This window comes from Populus trichocarpa, chromosome 1 (assembly GCF_000002775.5).
Source record: "Populus trichocarpa isolate Nisqually-1 chromosome 1, P.trichocarpa_v4.1, whole genome shotgun sequence".
In the NCBI taxonomy this organism is placed as follows: Eukaryota; Viridiplantae; Streptophyta; class Magnoliopsida; order Malpighiales; family Salicaceae; genus Populus; species Populus trichocarpa.
The window spans coordinates 16,287,011-16,311,111 of NC_037285.2; the positions used below are offsets into that span (position 1 = coordinate 16,287,011).

Consider the following 24,101-nt stretch of genomic DNA (forward strand, 5'->3'; position numbering starts at 1 on the left):
ATTCATTTTTCTAATAAGAAGGAAAAAGAAAAAAGTTTTAAAATGGAGAATTGCTAAAATAACACAACTTCTTTTTAACACAACAAATCTCACTCAAGGCTTTTTCAATAATTTGTTTTATAGAGAAATTACAAGACTAAAAGTAAAAGAAAAGAATGGAAGTGAGAACAACCAGGGTTATAAACGAAATACCTTTTTATCCTCATTATTGGATGAATAAACTTAATGATACCATGAATCTCCAAAAACCTACTCAATTATTGCATAGAATGCACTCATCGTTTTGTTTCCCAATAAACTCTCTTTCAATGAGGACATGCCATTTAGCCATAAAAATCCTAATAATTTTGATTAGGATAGTCTATCTCATAGAGAAGGTAAAAAGTCTCTCATTAATGCTAACAACATTTTAAATCTTTGAGTATTCAATACACAAAGACTTGGGGGCTATTGAAGGATCAATATATTTTAAAATTATATTTTTAGCCTAAGTTCATATTTAAAAGGGCAAAAGATAGGGTGATAACTCAATGATAGAAGTGTGGGGCTTACACCCACACTTAATATCCCTAAGTGTGGTAGAATGTCAGGCCTAGATGACATGGATCTGGCTTGCTTGTAGGCCCAACATCCTTGGGTTTAGCTACATGATGGGCCAAGTATATATGAGTCTGGTGAGCTGTAGACCCAACATCCTTGTATTCAACTATGCGCTAGGTCCAAATAGATATGGGTCTAGCGAGCTGCTAGTCCCAATATTCTTGGGTTTAGCTACGTGCCACGTCCAAGTACACATGAGTTTGACGAGCTACCAAACCCAACATCCAAGGGTTCAACTATGCACTGAGCCTAAACAAATATGTGTCTGGCAAGCTACTAGACCCAGCATCATTAGGTCTAGTTACATGTTAAGCCCAAGTACACATGTGTTTGGCGAGCTTCCAGACCCAATTTTTTGGGTTCAACTACGTGCTGAGCCTAAACAGATATGTGTCTGACGAACTGTCAGACCCAACATCATTGAGTTCAACTATGCGTTGAGCACAAACAGACATATGTTTGGCAAGTTGCCAACCACAACCCGTGAGCTTAGCATCGTGTCAAGCCCAAACGGGTATGGGTCGGGCAATCATTATAGGCCTCATGTTGGGCTATAAGGCTTCATTTGTTTATTCTTATGACTTTTAATATAAAATATTAATGTCAACGATATACATCTCCCTACACCCCTAGGTATATAAAAGTCTTCTAAGGGCCTACCATATTTCCATTGTAATTAATATTGTATAAGGGATATTTATCCCTCATTAATATGGTATAAGAGATATTTGTCTTTCATTTAATGTTGTATAAGAGATATTTATCCTTCTTAACGCTATCAGGATGAATAACTCTCTAACCCCTTTATTTCAGCAACATGACAAGGTTAAGGAGCCATAAATACCCTTTAAACCAATCAGATAAATTGTTTACAATTTATATTTTAAAGTATTCATATTTTAATTCTCATAGCATTTATCATACAAGAACAAGAACAAACACTTTTGTTCTTGGAATTTAAAACTCATTCTCTCATTTATTGCAATTCTTTACTAAAAATTTACTAACTTTATCATTTAACTCTAAACCCATCATAAAAAATTGTTTTACAAGTGTTAAACTTTTTACCACCAATTATTTACTTTTTGAGCTTTAGAAAATAGAATATTGACATGAATATATATAATTATCCACTATCTAGAAAAACTCAATCCTAAACATTTCGGTTTTTAGAACATCATCAATGACAAGACATGATTTGCCAAGAAAATAAGGAAGGCACCAACATTAAAGAAGAAGAAGATAAGGTCAAATGAGGGAAAGAATAAAGACAGCAATTAACGAGGACACAATGAAGAGAATCCGAGGCAGTGCGATAAGAAAAGAGGAGCATGGAAACAACAACGCTAAGAATGTCATTACATCTTAGGATTTTTGCAGTGTCTCCACAGTAAATCCATGTGAGGAGCTACAAATTAATGGGACAACAGTGAATGTCCGAGCTGTTTTTGTTTTCTTTATAATATAACTATAATTAATTATAAATATAATTAAGCTTCCTAAAATGTGAATTTGATTATTAAAAAGTGGATACTCGAGAAGGGAGAGGGAAAGTTGATTGAGAGTATGTGCCTGTTTTTCCCGGATTCTTTGCAATATTCGACCTTCCATAATCAATAGACAACCATTCAATTTCTGTATCCCTAAACAAACTCAATCTTTAGATCCAAATAAATCATCACTTTATTTTAGTTTATTCCTCTTATTACACCTCATTCATCCAAACATGCACCCCACGATCCACCAACACATGCTACATGGCGCAAGACGGAAACTAGATGCTAAAAGAAAAAACAATACCATCTCCTCCAAGAGATAGTAAATTCTGAAAGAACACCAATCTGTTGAATCATTTGGTAGTTGGGCTTCTCTCCCTTTTTCTCTCCATCCTTGTCTCTTACCAAGGACGACAAGGTGTAAGCACCTCCTAACTCTTTACGTTGTGTTTTGGTCACGAGTAAATTTCTTGTTCATTGCATATATAGAACCTTTTCTTTTCTTGATTTTTGTTTTATTTTGAACATTAAAGATGGTTCGTGCTCTCAGAGAAGAACAAGAAGAAGACTATAGGTCTAGATTGTATCATTTCAAAGGGATGAATGAGAATGCCGGGGGTCAGCATGTTAAGAGCTTGAGCGCGGATGATAGTTCTAGTTTTGAAGAATACTCTTCAATGGAGGACAGAATGACATGTAGAAACCATCAGGCTCCAAGACGCTTAAATGACCAAGCATCAGATCATAAACAGAAAGTGGGAACTTCACCTTATAGGAATGATAAGGGCCCTAGATCAAGGATAGGAAAGGATGAAGCCGGGGTTGCTCCTTCAGGAAAAGATAATAAAAATCTAGGCAAGTCTAATTTTTTAAGTTCGTGTACAAATATTTTATTTCATCGATTAATAATGTATTATCAGATTCAATGCATCATCTTTTCTTGCTTAGTAAAAGGAAAATCATTAAAAGATAGTTATTGTTTACATTTATTTGATTTTGGAAATTAATATGATTTTTGTTTTCTCCTGGGGTTTGATTCAGAAATGGAACAGATGAAGGAAAGGTTTGCTAAACTGCTTCTTGGGGAGGATATGTCTGGCGGAGGAAAGGGTGTCTCCTCAGCTTTGGCATTGTCAAATGCAATTACAAATCTTGCTGGTAGGTTGACTTTTTCCCTTCTCTGCAATTTTCTAATCATTCATGATCTCCAACATCAACTGGAAAACAACACCATCGAATTTTTGCAGATACCCCAACAAACATGGTGGTGCTGTATAGTTAGTTATATTGAATTCAGATGGTTTTCAATTTTTTCTTAAACCCTTTGTATGAAATTTGGCAAGCCAAAATTTTGTCTGTCTTAATGCATATGTTGATCCCTCGTTTTATTCTCTCCTATATGCAGCTTCTGTGTTTGGCGAACAACGGCGTCTAGAGCCTATGTCACCAGAAAGAAAAGCAAGGTGGATAAGAGAAATTGATTGGCTCTTATCTGTAACCGATCACATTGTTGAACTTGTTCCTTCCCAACAAAAATCCAAGGATGGATCAAGTATGGAGGTAACAGCAGTGTCTCTCTAATGCATTCCTTGAATTGAATGTCTTCCCCATTGAATCATCATGCAAGCTAAGAATTTTGTGTTTGTTGATTGAATAGATAATGGTGACAAGACAACGAAATGATATTCATATGAACATCCCAGCCTTACGCAAGCTTGACGCAATGCTTCTTGTAAGAAAATAAGATTCTTGTAGTTTCGCTTAGTTAATTTGAGCTTTAGATATGAACGTTGTTAAATGTGGATTGCAACAGGTTTAGTGTATCCCTCGATAATGGTTTTTCAATATTAATTCAGGACTCCCTAGATAACTTCAAAGACCAAAATGAGTTTTATTATGTTTCAAGAGACTCCCCCGAGTCAGAAAAAGGAGGCACCAAGAGAACAGATGATAAGTGGTGGCTACCTACTGTCAAAGTTCCTCCAGATGGTTTATCGGAAAGGGCCACAAAATTTATTCAATACCAAAAAGACAGTGTGAACCAAGTTCTCAAAGCAGCCATGGCGATAAATGCTCAAATACTTTCAGAAATGGAGATTCCTGAAAACTACATTGAATCCCTTCCCAAAGTAAGAAGAAATGCAACAGTTCCTATTAAAACATTGCATATAACAGAATCTTTAAGTGCCTTGCTAACTCTCTGATCGCATTTCTTTCTGGTTCTTTGGCAGAACGGGAGGGCAAGCCTTGGAGACTTGGCGTACAGGAGCATTACTCTTGAGTACTTTGATCCTGATCAATTTCTGAGCACCATGGACATATCATCAGAACATAAGATACTAGACCTCAAGAACAGAATAGAGGCTTCAATAGTGATTTGGAAAAGGAAGATGAATCAGAAAGATAGTAAATCCGCATGGGGATCTGCTGTCAGTTTGGAGAAGAGAGAACTCTTTGAAGAGAGGGCAGAAACTATCCTCCTCCTTCTCAAACAGCGCTTCCCTGGAATTCCTCAATCTTCACTAGATGTCAGCAAAATTCAATACAACAAGGTAAGAATAGATCCCCTTTCATCTGAGTTCTATTTCATATTACACTTGGAGCTGAATGAAAAAGCACTGGCCGGATGCATATATACTAGCTAGTTTTGCCATTCTAGTCATTTTTGTCAAACCAGGGGCTAACGATATATTCTTGTCCTGACAGGATGTGGGGCACGCCATCTTGGAAAGCTATTCGAGAATTCTAGAAACCTTGGCCTCGACAGTCTTGTCTCGAATCGAAGATGTACTCGATGCTGATTATGTTACTCGAAATCCATCACATGCAGGACATAAGAGGAACACGTTAAAAGAGGCACCACAGGTACCGGCATCGCCCAGAGAAGGGATGGAGAAGAACTCCGAAGATACAAATGCTTCGATGACTCTGTCTGATTTTATGGGTTGGGGTTCAGAACAAAATGAGAGTGCGGCAAAGAAGGATCCATTTGGATCAGATGAACTACTGAAAGATGATGATAGATATAAACAGAAACTCACTAACATATCAACCAACAGGAAACCTTCCTATCTTGATAATTTAGGAGCTTTACGAAGCCCAACAGCTCGCCATTAATAGCATTATATATAGGGGGAGAAAGATGAACACGTACAGAAAAGAGAGAGTGAGGAAGCCCAACACTGAATGTGTATTTTCAGACCCTTAACTAAGAGGGTCTTTTTGGTTTGTGTATTTCGACTTGCTTTCATTCCATTCCTTCCTTTTGTAATTAGGAAGAGTGAGCATGAGAGCAAAACTATGTGATTTGAAACATTTTGTACAAGAAATGGATTCGTAGCTCCTTAGCATCTTGGCCATTTGATTTTACTTTCATTCCTTTTCTTCCAAGACATTTTCGAATATGCTCTAAACTGTTCTCTCCAGTAATTATATCTGTGTTTGAGAATCAATATGCTTGGTTTTATACCAAACAGCAACATAATTAGGCTGAAGCCTAGGCCCAAAAGGATTGCTAGCACTCAAAACAATGTTTACGTGTGAATACGAGTGTAATTTACATCTACCTTAACAGTTAGCCTTGTAATTAGCTGAACCACCAATGAAAAATCCGATTCCAAAATGACCCGTCTAATCCTAAGAGACCAGGCTAGTTCCAAACCAGTGATAACAGCCCACAATTCTACCTTGACAGGTGAACAAATACCTATGTTAATAGCAAAACCCTTACACCATGTACCCAAGTTGTCTCTTAGGATCCCTCCTGCTCCAGCGGTTCCTAGGTTGCCATTGCTACAGCCATCCACATTTAATTTTATCCAGTCCATGGGAGGATACTGTCACCCTACATACTGCACTCGTTTCTTGTTGCTACCTTGATCCGTATGAGCAAACTCCACAGGCTCAATATCTGTCAGCATCCCTTTAATAGTTGTAACTATACTGCCTGTGGGTTGTCTTTGATGCCTGAAAATCGAATTATTTCTTTCTTTTCAAATGATCCACACTGCTACCCCCAAAGATTACAGACCATTTCCATCCATCCGTAGTGATAATTTTACTAGATAAGTTGTTGAGAAGCCACGGTTTTAAGCTTGCACTGAAAAAATCATCCATGTTGTGTTGTTGTAGTAACTGTCTCTATATGTTGATAGCTGTTGGACAATCTCGAAGGACATGAGTGGTGTCTTCTACTTTTGACTGGCACAAATGACAGTACGGGTTGTCAGACCAATTTCTTGCAACCTTTCGTTCATTTGTCAATAATGAATTATGAGCCACTAGCCATAGAAAACTTCTAATCCTTTCAGGTCCTTCCCATTTCCATACCATCCTCCAAGTTGGATCATCCAATGTACCATGGAGCTCATTATTAGCTTGGTGCTTACAAGTAGGGGTGTTCATTTTCGGTTCGGTTTGGTTTTTATAAAAAAGTAATCAAATCAAATTTTTTTTAAAAAAAACCGAAACCGGTTCAAACCGACCGGTTTCGGTTCGGTTCGGTTTGGTTTTTTAGAACAAAAACCGGTTCAAACCGGTTTGGCTCGGTTTTGGCTCGGTTTTTTCGGTTTGGCTCGGTTTTTTTCCGGTTTTTTCCTGTTCGGTTCGGTTCCAGACTTAAAAAACCAAACCGGTCGTTTTTTTCAAAATTTTAATCGGTTTTTTTTCACAGTTCGGTTTTTTCGGTTATTTTTTTTCCAGTTTTCTCGGTTTAATCAGTTTTTTAGGTTTTTTAAACACCCCTACTTATAAGTTGTTTTAATTGTGAATTGGCCACTAAAAGATGACTCCCAATACATACTGTTTGTCCCCATCATAGTACTTGGCACGGGATGACTAGCAATAACCATTAGAACTCTTATGGGGAGAAGATGGGCAAAGTCTTCCCATTTCCATGTGTTATTTCTCCCCACCATATCTGCCACCCGAGTGCCCCGCAAGGGGAGTATCATTTTATTAGTTAGCATCTCAGATAGAAGAATATTTATTTGGTTACCTTTTATTACCTGTCGGATAAATTATACGGTCAAATGGTTTTTTCGATTATTTTTTTATTTATTTTCTCAGTTTAATTAATTTTTTAATTTTTTTAAACACTCGTCGTCATGATCTTTCCTAGAAAAATCAAAGCCTCAGAGCCTACTCTTTTTCACTCCTCATCAAGTAAACTAGGGGATTTGGGTGACCAAGGGCTTATAGATACCCCAGACTAGGGGTTTTCAAAAAAACCGATAAACAAAGTAAACCGATAAAACCGATAAAAAATTAACCGAAAAAACCGAACCGAAAAATAAAACCGATTAAACCGATTAGATTATGTTGAAAAAACCCCGGTTCGGTTCGGTTTTCGGTTTTGTAGTGCAAAAACCGGTCAAAAATTTCGGTCCCTAGTATAAATAGAAAATGTTATCGAGCCGCGTTGCACCCCTCTCTTCTCTCCAGACTCCAGTTTACTCTCCACTGCGCGCAAAACCTAAACCTAAACATTTCAATCTCTCCTCTCACTACTGAGAGCCACCCGCCGTCCCACCCCCTCGCCCCCCACCCTCTCCGGCCTCCGCTAAGGCCGCCCCCGTACCAGAGCACCCACAACCCGTCCACTCTCGCCTCTTCGCCTCTCGCCTCTTCACCTCTCCCTCTCCACTGTCCACTCTCCTTAGACTAAGAAAAGTAGAAAACATAAACACAGATCGACGATCGACGTTTCCTCAGTCTCAACTGGACCAAAATAGTCCGTGTTTCCATCAGACCGACGTTTCCTCAACCTCTCAAAACCAGTAAGTTTTATTTTTTTTTCTCCTTTCTAATTAATTAATTAATTAATTTGGTTAAGGTTATTGTTATTTTAAATACAGTTAAGCTTATTTTTTACACGTTTCTTCCTCAGTCTCCACTGGATCAACACAGTCGGTGACTCGGTGTTTCCATCAGACCGAGCCTCTCAAAACCGGTGAGTTTTAATTTTTTTTTCTCCTTTCTAATTAATTCATACAGTTAAGCTTATTGTTATTTTTAATCAATTTTGTTGGGTGATGAATTTTGGTTTAGTTTGAAACCACTGGATAACGAATTTTTTTTTTCCTATATGGGTTGTTTCTTAGTTTGAAACCTCTGTCGTTTATATAAATTACTATTGTTACATGTTCTAAATCCCTATTTCTTATCCAGTTCTGTTCCTTATGTTCCCTATTCTTCTTCTTCTTTTTAGAATTTATCTGTAATATTATCTGTAATATTATTAGGTGTTGTGCTGTCTATAAAATTTACCAATTGATGCCTTCACATTCTTGGTTATTATTTTATTTTCTGTTTGGTTCCTGTGAAGATTGATTTCTTAGGTATTTTATTTTTCCCTGTTCCGCCTAAAATAGGATACTTGGTTGCAGTTTTTGGTTAAATATAACATAAATAAGACTTTACCTGACATTGTTTTCATTTTGGAAAGGCATTTGGAAGACAATCGATTCACTGGTGACTGGTGAGATCCCCTTGTCACTTGGAAACATCAAGGGTCTGCGAGAATTGTAAGTCTTTTTAGCTCAAGAGCATATGCAAGTCTCATCTTATCATGTTACACGTTGCTTTCATGGCTTGGCTTTTTATCCACTTATTTGCAGTCAATACTGTTTACACCTTAGGAGTTTGTCCTTTAATGTGCTTTTGGTTGTTATGCTAAATAAATGGAACCCCAATCCAAGAGTCTATGATTTAAGTTTTTGGAAATTCTTTACCGTTCAATCATAGATCTAGAACTCGGTGCTATTGGAAATGTGGAACCATTCACTGAACAATTTAAAAATTGTGTTATTGCACACATTGAACCTTTGTTGTTCTATCTCATCATGATTTTTATAATAAGGTAGTGGCATCTGCATGTTTACTCCAACCCTCCCCCAATTGCATAGCACACAATCTCTTTTAAATAGAAGTACCAATGTGGGATTCACGTAGATTATCACACTTGTAACTAAAATGTCAGAGTAGAATCCGGAAGCACTCATCTTTGAGATTGGTAGTTGACCATTTCTGACTTGGTGGACATCATATTCATACAAATTAAGACATTTTATATGGCGCAAGCAACTTTTAGCTCAACACTGATGTTCTCACATAGTAGTTAATGAAATAGACATAAGAATATTTTGAGGAGTTGATGTACATGGTTTAGTTTCCAGGTTATGATACCCAATCTTTTTCCATATTTTATTTTATTCTTTTTCCATGATTTGCTGAGCTAATGTGACACTGTGACAGTTAAGTTTGTGTCTTTTTTAGGATTAAAGTATGATTTTAATGTGTGATTTCTTTGGTATTCGTTTCATCTTTACCTTATTTTAGCTCATTGATAATTTCACCTTATCAAAGTAGAGTTATGTTGTTGATGTTATTTTGATCATTCTTTTAGAACTGATATCTGTCAAACCTATTCATTCCTTGAGAATAATAGTTTTCTAGCATGGCTAAATTTGGATTGAATGTCATCTTTGACAATCTCCTTCTTTGCAGCTCTTAAAGATAGTTTTGTTTTTCATTTTGGTCTGTTGTATGAGGTTTTTTTTTTTTTAAATATGAAGATTGTATTTTAATTCCCTTGGTCATTGATTTGGTTGTTTGTCTTTCATTGCAAACTAGTTTTGTTTTGATGGGTTTTTTTTATTCGGTTTTGTTTTGTCATTCTGTAAAATGTATTCATTATTCTGTTTTGGATGATCTTGATTGGCATTTTGTAGTCATTAAAATCATGTTATTCTTGTATTCATTGTTCTGTTACAGTGTTACTTCTGTAATTATTTTTCCTCCATTGATAGATTTTCTAAGCTTGTTTTGACACATTTTTCTAAGCTTGTTTTGACGTGTTACTTGACTTCTGTAATATTTGTTTCATTTTAATTTTTAAACTGATTTTAATCTTTATGTTTATTAAGTGCTGAAAAGAATTGTGCAAGTGATAATGAACATGTTTGCATTTGGTAATTTACAGATGGAAAACCTTCAAAATCAAAATGCTTCATCCACTGGCACTACCCCAACATCAACCAATGCCCCAGCTTCAAACACTAACCCAACATCAACTACTGCATGATCCACCACGGATAGTAAAGGTAAACAACTTCAAGTCCCTGCATCTAGGAAAAGAAATGTTGATGATAAAAAAAAAGTCACAAATTTGGGATCATTTTACAAAACTTGATGGTGATCCTACAACCTCTAGAGTTGAATGTAATTATTGTGGAAAGGATTATGCATGTCATACTATTATTAATGGAACAATTAATATGTGGAGTCATTTGAAAGTATGCAAAAAGTTTCCTTTTGTGGTTGATAAGAAGCAAAAAAATTTGGTATTAGAACCTAATAAAGTAGGGGGTGAATTAGGAGATCGAAGTGTGGGAACTCTTAAGGTAATAGGTTATGATTATGATGAATGCAGAAAGGCACTAGTGAAAATGGTTATAATTGATGAGTTGCCTTTTAATTTTGTGGAGGGTAAGGGACTTAGATTATTTTCTAGGACCTTGCAGCCTAGATTTGACGTTCCTTCTCGTTTCACTGTTATGAGAGATTGTTTGAAACTTTATGTTGAAGAGAAGGAAAGATTAAAGAGAGCTCTTAAGGGTCAACGATTATGCTTAACAACAGATACATGGACATCAATCCAAAACATTAACTATATGTCCTTAACGGCTCATTGGATTGATAATGAATGGAATTTGCATAAAAGAATTCTGAATTTTTGTCAAGTTTCCAATCATATGGGTGAGACAATTGGTCAAGTTATTGAGAATTGTTTGTTAGATTGGGGGATTGATAAACTTTTAACTGTTACAGTAGACAATGCAAGCTCTAATAGTGTTACTCTTTCATATTTAAAGAATGTGATGAAAGATTGGCCAACTAATATATTGTCAAATGAACATTTGCATGTTAGATGTTGTGCACACATTGTAAATCTGATTGTATGTGATGGTTTGAAAGAGATGAATGTTTCGGTTGTTAAGATTCGAAATGCAATTAGGTTTGTGAGATCTTCACCCTCTAGGCTACTTGCATTTAAGAAGTGTGCAGAAAAGTTGCATATAGAGTGTAAGAAATCATTGTGTTTGGATGTTGCAACTTGATGGAATTCAACTTATCTTATGTTAGAAGCTGCTGAAAAGTTTGAAAAGGTGTTTGTGAGGTTAGGTCAAAGTGAACCTAGGTATGTGAGTTACTTTTTGGAGGTTGATTCAAAGGGGAATAAAAAAAACATAGGGCCACCTAGTTTGGAGGATTGGGAAAATGCTAGAACTTTGCTGAAGTTTTTAAAGATCTTTTACATGGTTACATTGAAATTTTCTGGCTCATTGCATGTTACATCAAATTCTTTCTTCAATGAATTGATTTACATGCATACAAACTTGTTGCAATTATGTAAAAGTAGAGATAATCTTTTGAGTGGAATGGCGATGAACATGATGAGTAAGTTTGAGAAGTATTGGGGTTGTGGAGCAAATCAGAATTTTTTATTGTATGTGGCTAATGTTTTGGATCCACGTCTTAAGTTGAAATATGTGAAATTTTGTTTTGGTGAGTTGTATGATCATGACAAAGCACAATTGCTAACAAAAAAAGTGAGAGATAATTTGGTGAGCATGTATGAGTTTTATTTGAAAACCGATGAAGTGGTAGATGATAATAGGCATAAACAATATGTTAATGATTCTATTGATGACATGGAGATAGATGTTAACACTTTAGCTCGGTTCAAAAGGCACTTGCTAGAGGAAGATAGTGTGGAAAATAGAAATGAGGTTGAGAGGTATTTAGTTGATGGTTGTGAGGATCCTAATGATGATAAATTAGATATTTTAGATTGGTGGAAGATTAATGCTTCAAAATATAAGATACTTTCGAAAGTTGCACAACATGTTCTGGCTATTCCTATATCCACAGTGGCTTCCGAATCAGCCTTTAGCACAGGTGGTCGTATACTCGACCAATTTCGAAGTTCTTTATCTCCAGCAACAGTTCAAGCACTTATTTGTTGTCAAAATTGGTTGCATCATGGTCCAATTCCAGTTGATAATACAACCTTGATGAATGATTTTGAAACCTACGAAAACCTTGAATCAGGTAATGTTTCTTAAAAACTTACATCTTTTATTTTATGATTTATTAATTAACACATTTTTATTCTAACATGTTTAATATTTTATTTTGTAGAATTTGATGGAAAGTTGCATTTAGCAACGAATGATAATTAGTTCACAAATTGTGATGCATATGGTATAAATATCTTTTTTTATTTATTTTTATAGCTTCTGATTTAATTTATCATGTTATAATTCTAGATTATGAATTTCAGGAATCAAAGTGCAATACTCTTGAAGTGCTTTTTTATTGAGACGGTGTGCACATGAAGATTTATTTTTTGTGGCTTGGAGTGTTTTACGATAATGTAATGTTATTTGTTGTTTTTTTGTTAAGCCCTTTGAAGGCAATGGTTTGTAATTTGGATTTAAACTTATTGTTGTGTGATTGTGAGTGCGTGTTATTTATTTAAACTTTTCGGAAGTAGAAAAATATTAGTAAGTTAAAAAATATATTGAACAGATTGACATTAATAATTTCATATAAATGAATATTTAGGGGTAAAAAAATTAAATATATTTGGAATCTTCAAAGAAAATGAGACAATATCAATATTAATTGTAAGCCTAATAGAAATCCATTAGAAGCCCATTACAAAGCCTATTAAAAAGCCCAAAATAAGCCCAAAATAAGCCTATAGGTTTGTACGGTTTTTTGGATAAAAAACCGGACCGGAACCAGCCGGTTTGGGCCGGTTCCGGTTCGGTTTCGGGTCTCTTTTTTTTTTTCGATTTGGCTGTTTTTTTCGGGTAAAAACCGAACCGAACCGAATTTGCTCACCCCTACCCAGACCACCAACATAAGAGTTCTAGATGAATACTTATACAACTATTTCTTTAAATTTATTCTTTTGCTTTTATCTTCTTCTTCTTTTTAGTTTACCCCTCTCTCTCTCCTTTTTATTTTACTAACTTACTTAGAGGATCTTTAATTATATACAAAACTTATTTTGTAGAAGAATATAGAACAACTAAGCCTAGACACTTTGGCCCAAAAACTAAACCTAAACACCTAAGCCCATAAGTAGTTATGGAAAGCCCAAATTAAATTCTTTTTTACTTTATCAATGGCATCATTAATTTATAGAATTTTTTTTTTAAAAAAAGCTAGTTTATTCTTATATCACATATCACTAAAAGTTCTTTCTATGATTGATGACATAGAAATGTTAGGATATAGAAGAGTAATTGACCTCCCCATCGTATAGATATATTAGCTCCTTCAAATATTTAACAAATTTCCTATAAAATAAAAGTGATAACTAAAGTTATTCTAACTATACAAAAATAAATTTAAAAATTTTCACTCCTAGATGACACAATAATTAGATCTATTATATGCATTACTGATCTAGTTTTTTAAAATAATAGAATTGAATGACGAGCAAGAAAATAGATAAGAGAATAATTATCCTTTATCTTTTTGAAAAACGTTTATCATTAATGAAGAATATATATATATATAACTCCTAATTACATTATTTCTCATCAAATGAATTAGGTTTACTATACTAAGTATTTATTACAGTGAGTTTGCTAGCAATCAAATATAATTTTCTTGCTTTACCAATATTAAAATCTTATTCTCTTTGCTTTTCTTTTTGCTTTTCTTTTTTCACGAAAATTGATGAAGAAGACCGTTTTACCCCGCACCTTCACGCTCCCACACAAACACTCAATCCACAAGGATAAAAGAACCCCCCAAGTTCCACTCCTCTTCTTATCCCCAAAAACTCCAGGAAACAGCACGATGCTGCTAACAATGTCCCTCACATCCTCACTCAACTCCCTTACTCTCTCCACTCCATTCCTCCATGGAACAACCCAACTTTCTCACTTGTCAAAACCCACTTCTTCTCTCACTCTCCGACCCGCGAAGCCCTTCACTTTCCTCCCTCCAATCAGGGCCATGAAGTCATTGCAAGGCAAAGTTGTATGTGCAACAAGTGACAAAACTGTGGCTGTTGAGGTTACAAGGTTGGCCCCACATCCTAAGTACAAGAGACGGGTGAGGAAGAAGAAGAAGTACCAGGCTCATGACCCTGAGAATCAGTTCAAAGTTGGAGACTTGGTCCAGCTTGAAAAGAGCAGACCCATTAGCAAGACTAAAAGTTTTCTTGCTGTGCCTGTACCAGCTAGGAAGAAGAAGGAGAAGAAAGAGGGTGAGGAGGGAGGAGTGGGGTCTCAAGAGCTTGGAATTCCATTGGAGTCTCAACAGGAACTGCAGGCTTAATGTGTGAGTTTTCTGTTGTTTGTAATGATTTTGCTTCGTTTTGTGAACTTTTGGGATGTAATTTGGTGTTTTGTACTGTGATGATGTTTTGATTTTTGTGTAATTTAATGGCTGTGAAATTGATATGATTTTTTCAATTTCAGCATCGATTGAATTGGCCATGACTTCTTAACTCCCCCCCCCCCCCAAAAAAAAAAAAAAAATTATATAATTAGTACATTTCATCTGTTGGGAATTCGTGATTGGTATTTCAGTGAAAGAGAAGTTGCTTAAAGGAGCTCTGGGTTCCTTTCTTCGGCTGATACTATTTGTTGTGCTGTTCATTAGCGATTTTTTAATGCATATCGGTGCCTTGGTTTTGCGGTGATATTTGAATTTAGGTGTTTGATTGTTAGGATTGATTTTCGCCATTTTATGTTAGTTAACTTGTATTCTTAGAGTTGTTTTTTGATGGGTTTTAGTGATTCTTGTAGACATGATTGGAATCTTTTAGTTTTGATTTGTCCAGATTTTTGGAATTAGCAGATGGTTAATTGCTGAGAGATTCAAAGCAGAGATGTTTCTAGTCAAGAAGAGCAAGGAAAGGGAGAAGGAAAAGGAAATGTTGAAGTGCGGTTGTAAAGGGGTGCCCAAAGAGCTTAAGATTTCTGTTGGAGTTTCAGCAGGAGCAATTTCATAGAGTGAAATGCTCTTCCTTGTTTGTGATTTTGAGAACTTGATATTTGGTATCTGATTTGTTAGTGTTGTATAAGAGGTACAATATGGACAGGCTTTGTGTTTCTGCAGTGAAATAAATGCAAGTTGCTAATATTTCAATGAATTGGTGGTGCATTTTGAGTGGGGTTGATATCATGGCTTTGACAGATTTTGGTGATTGGTATGAAGTGAACTTACCTTGGTGTTTGGCATTGCTATTATGTTGATGGGATTGCTGATGAGTAAGCAATGGAGAACTGAACTTAGTTGTAGGTTCTGTGGAATGTGTTAAAGTGGTGCCATTTCTTTGGTGATGTGTTTGGCTCTGACCAGTATTTTTCTATCTCCTTTGAATCCAAGTTTGTGTTAAGCCAAGATTTTCATGTCTCTGCTAGTTCCTTTTGGCCCAAGAAGCAGCAGATTTTGCGGGAGATCTATATGATATGCTGCAGAGTTTCCATTGATAAGTTAAAAAGAGTTGTTTGAATGTTACTTGCTGGTATGAGTGTTTTATGTTAGATATGCTTGAAATCTAGGGCTTCCTGTGATTTCTCTTACAGATTTTGTTGATTGGTTATTCCTTGTGTTAATAGTTATGGTTGCTTTACTGGCTTTGGCGATAAAGTGTGAATGTAGTTGATGGGTTTAATATAAGCGGAGGTTTTGTTGATGAGAGTGGCCATTTAAAAAAAATGAAAAAACATTTAAAAAAAACTGCAAACTACGTTAGCAAGTGTTAAATCTATTCATGAAGATGCTTACACTTGTATATATATATGAATCACATGCCCTTCTCATTCTACGGAATACCAATAAAAGATTTATCCAAACTTCAAGCCCTTAACTTAAAAGTTCTAACCACAAACAAATAACATACAAACTCACATAAAGATATCCCTCAATTTAAGATATAAAATATGGAGGGGCTGGGAAAAAACTAGAAACCTATATGAGCTTTACAGTTAATTTGTGTCTATCTAACTAAAAAGCTACTGTAATCAACTATCTTCACATTGCAAGCTTGTCTTGATATTTTTCAATGTGCATGATATAAGTGTATTAATAGAATCCACAGATTCCATGGTTGGTTTGGCTGTGGGAGAGGTATTCGTTAGGATTTGGAATGCTATTGTTAGCAAACATCCTCCTTCTGTGCTCCTCTCCTCTTGCCTAGAAGTGATCACTAATGGTCTTGATTCGTGTCCATCTGGAAGAATTGAGAATCCTGAAGGTAATATTGCTAGGTTGCTTGAATCACATCCAGTAATCACAGATTGCATTCCATTAGTGTCCACTGGAGCATACACTATCATGGATTCATAAGCATTTGTGCAGCTATCTTGGAGTACCCACATATTGTTCTCTTTCGATTTCATCTTCTGCAATTGAAAACAGCTAGTTAGAACCATGAATGGAGAAATGCACATTAGATTAATGGCGTGGTCTCCTCTTATCTGAGATGTAGATAACTTACTAGAATAGCTGCTGCATTGCCTCTATCTTGCCCTTTGATCAAGTTTGCAATGGTTTGCACAGGTCCTCCATTTGACATGATATCCCACTACATTTTATGCAAAAAATATTGTCAGACAAGTTACCTGACAAAACTTGTACTCTTTAAGTTGCGCAACTCAAAGCAGCAATATCCCATTTTGATAGGATTTTAACTGACTAATGGCATTTTTTTGCTGTACCTCATTTCTACGAGCTTCGTCTCTTAAGAAATCAAACAGAATATGAGGAACGACAGGCAACCATACAGAAGAAACTGCACACAAAATCACTCCAACAGGTTCACCAGGGTCATTTAAGTTTTTCCTAGAGGAAACCCTTATGTCTTCTCCTGTTTTGCTTGAGACCTTGTTCCATGTGTGATAGCTTGATGCGCAGATCGCTCGACAAAAGCTCCATGTCATTCTTTGTGCCAGTTTCAGAATGCTTTTCCTTCCAGCTAGAGTAGCAACACCTAGATATTTACAAATTATTTTCATAAACAATGTTATTTATATAGATAGCAGACAATCCACTGGAAAATATGGCAACATAGTGTGGCTTACCAGTTGAATCCTTGGTGGGAACATTGGTTGCCATGAAGAAAACAAGCCGCTCACATTGGAGTTGCAATGTTGCCATCCAATGCCTTGCTCCAAAGGTTAGACCGCTATGAACTACTGTCCGGTACATGGTATGAACTGTGCTTTTCTGGCATTGCAGGTGTTCTACCCAGATCACCTGAAAATATTGTTACAAACTTGTCTATGTTAAACTGTTAAAAAAGAAAAGAAGATGATTAGCATTATAGCACCGTCGTATATGCTTGTCTCTATAAATATGAATTGTTGCCTTTTCTTCTTTCTTTCATCTTCAGTTTCCCCAGTTTCCATTTAAAAAAAAAAAAAACCTGAGGATAAAGCATGTTCAAAACCCAAAGCACATGTACCTTGCAATGGCCATTTGATTTATCCTCAATGATGCAACCAGAGGGGCGTTTTCTGCATTTGACGAGTGAAGCATCAATATTGTCTTCAACTTTGTCAATAGAAACATCAACAATGGCCCATTGTTCTGCATTAAGTTGCTTGCAATATCTCACAAAATAAACTTCTCTGGTGGGCACCATGGGTGTAAGCATCTGGACCTCAGCAAACATCTGCATATAAAAAAAATAAGAACAAATAATTGGTAAGAGCAGACAGGCTAAGCTAAGAAATGAATGCATACAAGCACACAGTTCAAAGCAATAAAGTCAAGAAATTGATGTTTTAACAAACCTGAGCAGGAGTTTTTTATCCATTAATTTTTTTCATTCATCAAAACAGATAAGGGGGTGTTTTAGGCATTTAATCTTTTTGATTCCCAGTTAGTCACCTCTAACCGTAAGTAAGAGGGTAGTCAAACTGTCCAAGAGTTGGACCTTCAGCTGAACCAGCTGAGGAAAAGTAGATCTCCATTAAACACAAGGTCCCACATAAATAAATAAATAAGAAAAAACTCATTTTCTATGACAGCTGGGTGCTATTAAGATAACAACGTAAGGACAGTTCCACAGCAGCCATCCTCTCTGCAGAAAGCAGATTGAAGGAAAGAGGCTCCCAGGCCTCTTTCAAAATATTAATTTCGTGGACATTGCATTTAATGTTAAAAAGGAAAAGGAAAAATATTCCCACTCTTTTTTCTTTTCATTTCTTTTTGTAGTTAATTGTTATTTGAGGTTGAAAGCGTTTTTGAGATAGGGAAAACACAGTCATAGTTCATTGACAAAAAGCTGCTGCCTTTTTCTTCTCCTTCAAGTATGTACTATGGCTTTCGTTTTCACTGAAATGGATGCTGATTTCCCATGCAGAGATCTCTAGCTTCGTTCAAGCTGTACTAGTGCTAGACTGCTAGTTTAATTTGAGATGCATGTTGCTAATTAGAGCTATAACTCACCAATTGCACTGCACCATTTCTACTTGCTCCTTCACCATTGCAGATAACATCAACAGTGGCTGCCTTTGAAATTAAGCATGGAAACATTTCCTTCCACTGATCCTGTTCAAAGGGCAAAAAAGATTATTGGTAATACATAATTAGTTAAAGGGAACTAATCTATAATTAATAATTATATGTGGTATTTGCTAATAATTATAATATCTCACCACATCCATAAAACTTTGAACTAGCCTTGGGACATCAATGAACACAACCCCGGTCTCCCTTGAAGCCTCAATGGATCTCTTTGGCCTTCCATTAATGCTTGAATCTTCAGAACCAAACACTTTTGTGTACTCGTCGTAATTGAGAATTTCACGACCTGTCTCAACACTTCGAATCCAAAGTGGTTCGCCTGCCGTAGCCATTTTCTTGAGCTCTTCCATTGCTTGATTAGCAGTCTCCATGATTCTAGACTTGTCAAGTCCGAAAATCCCAGTGTAAAAATCGAGTGAACTTCTGTTTTCTTGCTCGTTTCCAGCTGAGCATGATGCTGTTGCCCCTGGACTACTTTTTCCCACGACCGCTCGAAGTTTTTCTACCTACATATCATGACAATCAAACTTATGCTAAGCATGTGATTTGATTAATGTACTACAAAAAAAAAAGTTTGATTTTCTGTAATAATTAATATTAATTAACTAATTAGGACCACATTATTATAATCTTAATCTCTAACCTCGGCTTTGAGCTTTGCATTTTCGATACGTAACTGTTGTTCCTCAGTGCTTGTCAAGGCAGCGTCTCTACTAGTGGTAGCGGTACCACAATTTGGGCAGCAAGCTTTGTTGATGGTCTCCCTCATGCTCTTGTTGTCTTCCCGGAGTTTATCCATTTCAGATTTCAATAGAGAGTTTTCATGGCGCTCTTGTATAGCCTGCAATACAATTAGCAACCCCCATGGTCATTAAACCAGCAAGATAACCAACTGTATTAATGAGGGAATTATTTAATTTGATCTATCCTACATATAGCACCAACGTACGTGCCTTGATTTGAGTACGGCGATTTTGGAACCAAAACTTGACTTGTCTAGGAGCAAGGCCAAGTTGCTTGCTTAACTGCTGCCTTTGCTTCTCATCTGGATGAGGAGACTCCTTAAATAGCCTGAGCAGTAATCATTAATCCACATGAATCATTAAGGTGAACGTTCATGGATGATCAAGAACACAATCCTGGTCTTAGATACATAGCATAAACACATTTGTTAATTAACAAGTTAAAATTAGGAATCCTTTTAATCTGTGTGTTGAGCACTGTTGAACAAGGAAAATAAACTTTTTTGAGTCGTCTTTTTAGCCTTACAATCCTGTTTTCTTTCTCTTAATCTTCGCGAGCATACCGTTACCGTACGTACAAAATAAAGGACAACAGCGAGCGAGAGAGGGTGGGATAAGAATACATACGCTTCCATTTCTCTGATTTGCTCAGCGGTATGTCTGTGGTATTTCTTTCTTTTTTTCTTCTTGTTTTTGTCATCACCATCATCATCATCCTCATGATCATGCTCTCCTTCACCTTCAAAATCATCATCTGATTTTGATCTCATAGGCCCTGAGTTCTCACTGCTAATTTCCACTGTTTCTTCCCTTCTTCCTCCTCCACTTCCTTCCTCCCCCTCCTCCACCTCCATGCTTGCCGCTGCTTCCCCATTACACACATTTGCTCCCCGGAATATTCCAGCCTTCAACAATAAATAAAACCACAAAGATGTTTAGGGAGATAGAGTAAGTGTGTGACAAGGGTACTTAAACTTCGATATATCCATGCATATATGTATAGTTATGCATGAGGGATTTTATTTATGAAATCAATACACACATCGATCAACCAAGTAAAAGATTTTCCTTTTCATATATATATATATGCACAACAACTGGATAGGTAAGAATATTGGTAGGATTTGAAGATGGTGGCCGGAAAAGCTCAAAAAGAAAAGAAAAACCAGTAAGTTAGACAAGAAAAGATGAGTTTGTATGTAATACGAGAAAAACTAAATATCGAAAAAGAAGAGCAGTGGTTAAAGGGGAATTACAAGACTAAGAGAAAGAGCAGGCGAGGCAAAGAAGTCCTTGATATGAGAATTGGGTGGATTAGACATGTCGACTCCCATGGCCAGTCCGGAAGAGGTTGTTCTTCATTTGACGATGAAATGGTAGTTTCGAGGAGCTAGCTAGCCAAGGCAACAAAATACTATTGCTGGCTAGATAGAGAGAGAGAGAGAGAGGTGGGGCTTGCTGATTTAAGGATATAAAAACAAAACGAAGTCTTGAAGAGGTGATTTTGTAGAGAGAGTAAAGGCTGGTAGGAGTTGACTGTTAGATATTGCTTTGAGTGGAATATGTGGACGCCCAACTAACTTTAAGCAGTTGAATCTACGCTTTCCAACGGTATTTTCAGTTTCCAATTACCAGGTGGCTTTCAGCTCAGCTGTGGCTTAGACCTAAGCTACCAAATTAATCTCCACTCCTTCCTTTACTTTTTATTGATGATTTTTACCGTTTCGAGCAAGAACTTTAGGTATCCATCCTGCTAGCATTAATCATTGTGTAGCCTAGCCAAGCCTAGCCTAGCCTAGCCAGTTCTCTTATGCATCAAGTTTATGGGAGAGTGTTTCCAAGAACATCGTTGATGAAAAGATTTTATTCTATTTATTATATAAATTAATTTGAGAATATATACTCTTGCTATCGAATCAAAGGAAATTTGTATGACAATGAAGAATAATGCTTTTTAATTATTTGAATAAAGGAATAACGGCTAGCTTTGCCCTATATTGCAACTTAATTATTACACTTGTTAGAATTAATCTTCAATAATTTGAAATTATTTCACTATATACATAATTTGAAGTTGTAGTCCTCTCGATTCTGGAATGGCAATTACTAAAAAAAAGTGTCTAACATACAAGAACATTTGCTAAATAGTATTTAACTAGCTAAATGCTACACCACGAGCAAGGTTCTAAGTTAATTTTTAATGTAAAAAAAAAAATATATATACTAGTATTGCGAACAAATTTCATCATTGAAGTTATCATGCGAGCAACCTTCATATTATTGGTACCCAATTAATTAACTATCATTAGTTTAACTCGAAACTTATTCAATCTATTTTAATAGTACACTTAAATCATTATTAATTTTCTATAAAAATTCAAATTCCTCTAAAAATACATAAATTTTCAACTTAACAATAAAATTAACAAAATATGAAACGTATCCATTAAATAAGACATTATTTACTTCATTATAAAACACCTAAATTACAAAATCAAACTTAATTTCATCAAATGACAAACAAATAAAATTTTTCAAAATCTCATATAAATCCTAACATGTACAAATTATACATTCATACAATAAATTTCTATGGAAAAAAACTATAAAACAAGTAAACACACAAACATACATATATTACATCAAAATTCCAAAAAAAAATAACATTTTAAAAATGGGTTAAAATAAGAAATTGATAGTTTTGCTTACTTGATGTGGTGAATCTTTAAGAAAAATTGAACTGGAACAGGGATATTGATAGACTGAGTGTTGGGATGACGAGATTTGTGATGATAAGAGCTTGATTTATGACAAAATAAAGGTATATTTCCTTAGTATTTCTATCTAAAATATTGATTCATCATTTTTTTATTTTTTCAGTTTCTATTGTAATAGCAAAGTAATACTCCGTCAATAAATGTTACTGTAATTTAACAATACAAATTGTATTGTTAATACTCCGTCAATATGGTTCCTCTATTTGATTGAACTGCTATAATTGATTAAAAAAATCATAAAAAATTAATTTTTGATATTTCAAAATGAGAATTTTCAAATACACCAACAAAAAATAATCTACATAAAAAATAAATCTCAAAAGAATGTTAAGATAAGGAAGCATTTTCTTTTTATTTTTCTCGGATATTAAATAATAACAACATTGAAAAAAAATAGAAAATAATTTGGAATTATCTCAAATTTTGTTGGTGGCCCTAAAAAAACATATAAATTTATCAGTTTAATCCAAGCTTGGAAAGATTAATTTCAAGAATTAAATATATAAAATGATCTATGTAATTAAACTTATGTGATTTTCCAAGTACTTTTAAAAAATGATATAATTCCAGTTTATTTTTCATTTTTCATAATTTATTAAATTTAATTATATTGCTAAAAAAACAAAAAAAAAAAAAACCAATAAATTGTCGGTGCTCCCTTCTCCTCTTATCTGTCTACCAAAAAAAAGAAAAAAGAAATAAATATTTTCTCTTGTAATTTATTCCGTACAGGAAGGGGGCAAAAACAAAACAAAACACAGGCAGTACCTGACAACTAGAAGACAGAAAAAAGGTTGAACTAGGCAAGCCGAGCGGAGCCGTATTTGAAGGAGCAGTTTAGCTGTATCGCTGTGTATACATACATGTATCGTCGTGTCTTCACATCATTTATATGCTGGATTTAGACAATTAATGAATTTGTCTCCAAGCTTTAAAAAATCTTTTGCTGACATGGATAGCTCTTCATCCTACGGTTCGAGACACATATATAAAACAAATCCTACTCCCCTAAAACAAATATAATTTTTATTTGTTTTTAAATTAGAATATCATCAGTTTTTATTTCTTTTTTTATTAAATAAAAAGTTAATAATTACTCTCAGAATACCGTGATTTTTTTCATCTGCGAATATGCTCCCTGTAAAATATGTCTTCATGTAATTTTCTGATACACTCAATGACCATCTATATATATATATTTATTTATTTATTTTATTTTTGCTTTAGAGAACAAGTCCCTGTTAGCTTTTACCTTACCAGGAAAAAGAAAAGGAGGGGACTTTTTACCTAGGGAAAAACCCCTTTAGCAATTTCCGCAATGAAATGAAGAGCTTGAAGATTTCCAATTAAGAATGTGGGTCCTGAGAAAGCTGATTGGCCGGAAGGATGACCTGAACGTCTTCTTATGATAGCGGTTGTTCGGAGTGTGATAATGGTTGTTTTTTAAAGTATTTTTAACTTGAAAATATATTAAAATAATTTTTTTTTAACTTTTTTTAATTTTTAGTTAATTTTAAACAAAAAAAAACACTTAAATTTTACCTGATTTTGTTTAGAACGCAGCACCGAACAGGAGGCAAACCTTTCAGTTGTGGGGCGGGGGAGCATGTCGTCTAAAGCCAAAAAGTAGCAGCTACTACTTTGGAGAATCACATTGATTACTTACCACTCACTCTTTTTACCATTTTTCAATTTCACTACAGCATCAGCAGTGAATATAAATAATTCTGGTGTTTGACCAACAGATATCATTGTTCGTTGTTGTTGCATCTTCTTTCTATTTTGTTCTTAAGAGTGGTGTAAGAAAATGGGTGGCAAGCACAGTGGCGCTGATGGACTCCCCATGCCTTCACATAATCCGCCCCCTATAAAGGAGATTCCTTTTACCATGTCATGTAATTTCTTCCACCAGCTAATCT

General features: G+C 35.3%; 3 protein-coding genes across 7 annotated transcripts; 2 read left to right on the forward strand and 1 right to left on the reverse strand.

Moving 5' to 3' along the window:
- Window positions 1–2,146: 2,146 nt before the first annotated feature.
- LOC7470557 (rop guanine nucleotide exchange factor 12) lies at window positions 2,147–5,465 on the forward strand. 2 transcript variants are annotated; one of them, XM_024581565.2, is made up of 8 exons: window positions 2,147–2,516; window positions 2,647–2,951; window positions 3,138–3,254; window positions 3,502–3,656; window positions 3,754–3,828; window positions 3,953–4,225; window positions 4,328–4,648; window positions 4,803–5,465. In XM_024581565.2, the coding sequence occupies exons 2-8, from the start codon at window positions 2,696–2,698 to the stop codon at window positions 5,211–5,213; spliced, it is 1,608 nt and encodes a 535-aa protein (XP_024437333.2). In that variant the 5' UTR covers window positions 2,147–2,516; window positions 2,647–2,695; the 3' UTR covers window positions 5,214–5,465. The 2 variants fall into 2 exon arrangements, with proteins under 2 accessions (XP_024437333.2, XP_002298221.3); XM_002298185.3 differs by having other exon boundaries at window positions 2,147–2,514; window positions 2,630–2,951.
- An 8,461-nt stretch (window positions 5,466–13,926) lies between these two features.
- LOC112328367 (30S ribosomal protein S17, chloroplastic) lies at window positions 13,927–17,454 on the forward strand. 4 transcript variants are annotated; one of them, XM_052453247.1, is made up of 2 exons: window positions 13,927–14,462; window positions 17,167–17,454. In XM_052453247.1, the coding sequence occupies exon 1, from the start codon at window positions 13,977–13,979 to the stop codon at window positions 14,457–14,459; it is 483 nt and encodes a 160-aa protein (XP_052309207.1). In that variant the 5' UTR covers window positions 13,927–13,976; the 3' UTR covers window positions 14,460–14,462; window positions 17,167–17,454. The 4 variants fall into 4 exon arrangements, with proteins under 4 accessions (XP_052309207.1, XP_024462193.1, XP_024462185.1 ...); XM_024606425.2 differs by lacking the exon at window positions 17,167–17,454 and adding an exon at window positions 14,953–15,279; XM_024606417.2 differs by lacking the exon at window positions 17,167–17,454 and adding an exon at window positions 14,968–15,279.
- Window positions 15,882–20,882, reverse strand: LOC7470559 (homeobox-leucine zipper protein GLABRA 2). Its single transcript, XM_024606411.2, has 11 exons — window positions 20,662–20,882; window positions 20,033–20,310; window positions 19,616–19,733; window positions 19,306–19,503; window positions 18,794–19,168; window positions 18,585–18,686; window positions 17,596–17,805; window positions 17,213–17,387; window positions 16,850–17,121; window positions 16,630–16,716; window positions 15,882–16,534 (listed from the first exon to the last, which is right to left on the reverse strand). The coding sequence occupies exons 1-11, from the start codon at window positions 20,737–20,739 to the stop codon at window positions 16,154–16,156; spliced, it is 2,274 nt and encodes a 757-aa protein (XP_024462179.1). The 5' UTR covers window positions 20,740–20,882; the 3' UTR covers window positions 15,882–16,153.
- Window positions 20,883–24,101: the final 3,219 nt, after the last annotated feature.

Coding starts and splice junctions, on each gene's coding strand:
- LOC7470559 (XM_024606411.2), bottom strand. CDS start 20,739: ATGGGAGTCGACATGTCTAATCCACCCAATTCTCATATCAAGGACTTC. Junction 18,687..18,793: donor TTCAAAGTTTTATGGATGTG/GTGAGATATTAT, acceptor CCCTTTGAACAG/GATCAGTGGAAGGAAATGTT. Junction 16,717..16,849: donor ACGAAGCTCGTAGAAATGAG/GTACAGCAAAAA, acceptor CATAAAATGTAG/TGGGATATCATGTCAAATGG.
- LOC7470557 (XM_002298185.3), top strand. CDS start 2,630: ATGGTTCGTGCTCTCAGAGAAGAACAAGAAGAAGACTATAGGTCTAGA. Junction 2,952..3,137: donor AAAAGATAATAAAAATCTAG/GCAAGTCTAATT, acceptor GGTTTGATTCAG/AAATGGAACAGATGAAGGAA. Junction 3,829..3,952: donor AGCTTGACGCAATGCTTCTT/GTAAGAAAATAA, acceptor ATATTAATTCAG/GACTCCCTAGATAACTTCAA.
- LOC112328367 (XM_052453247.1), top strand. CDS start 13,977: ATGCTGCTAACAATGTCCCTCACATCCTCACTCAACTCCCTTACTCTC.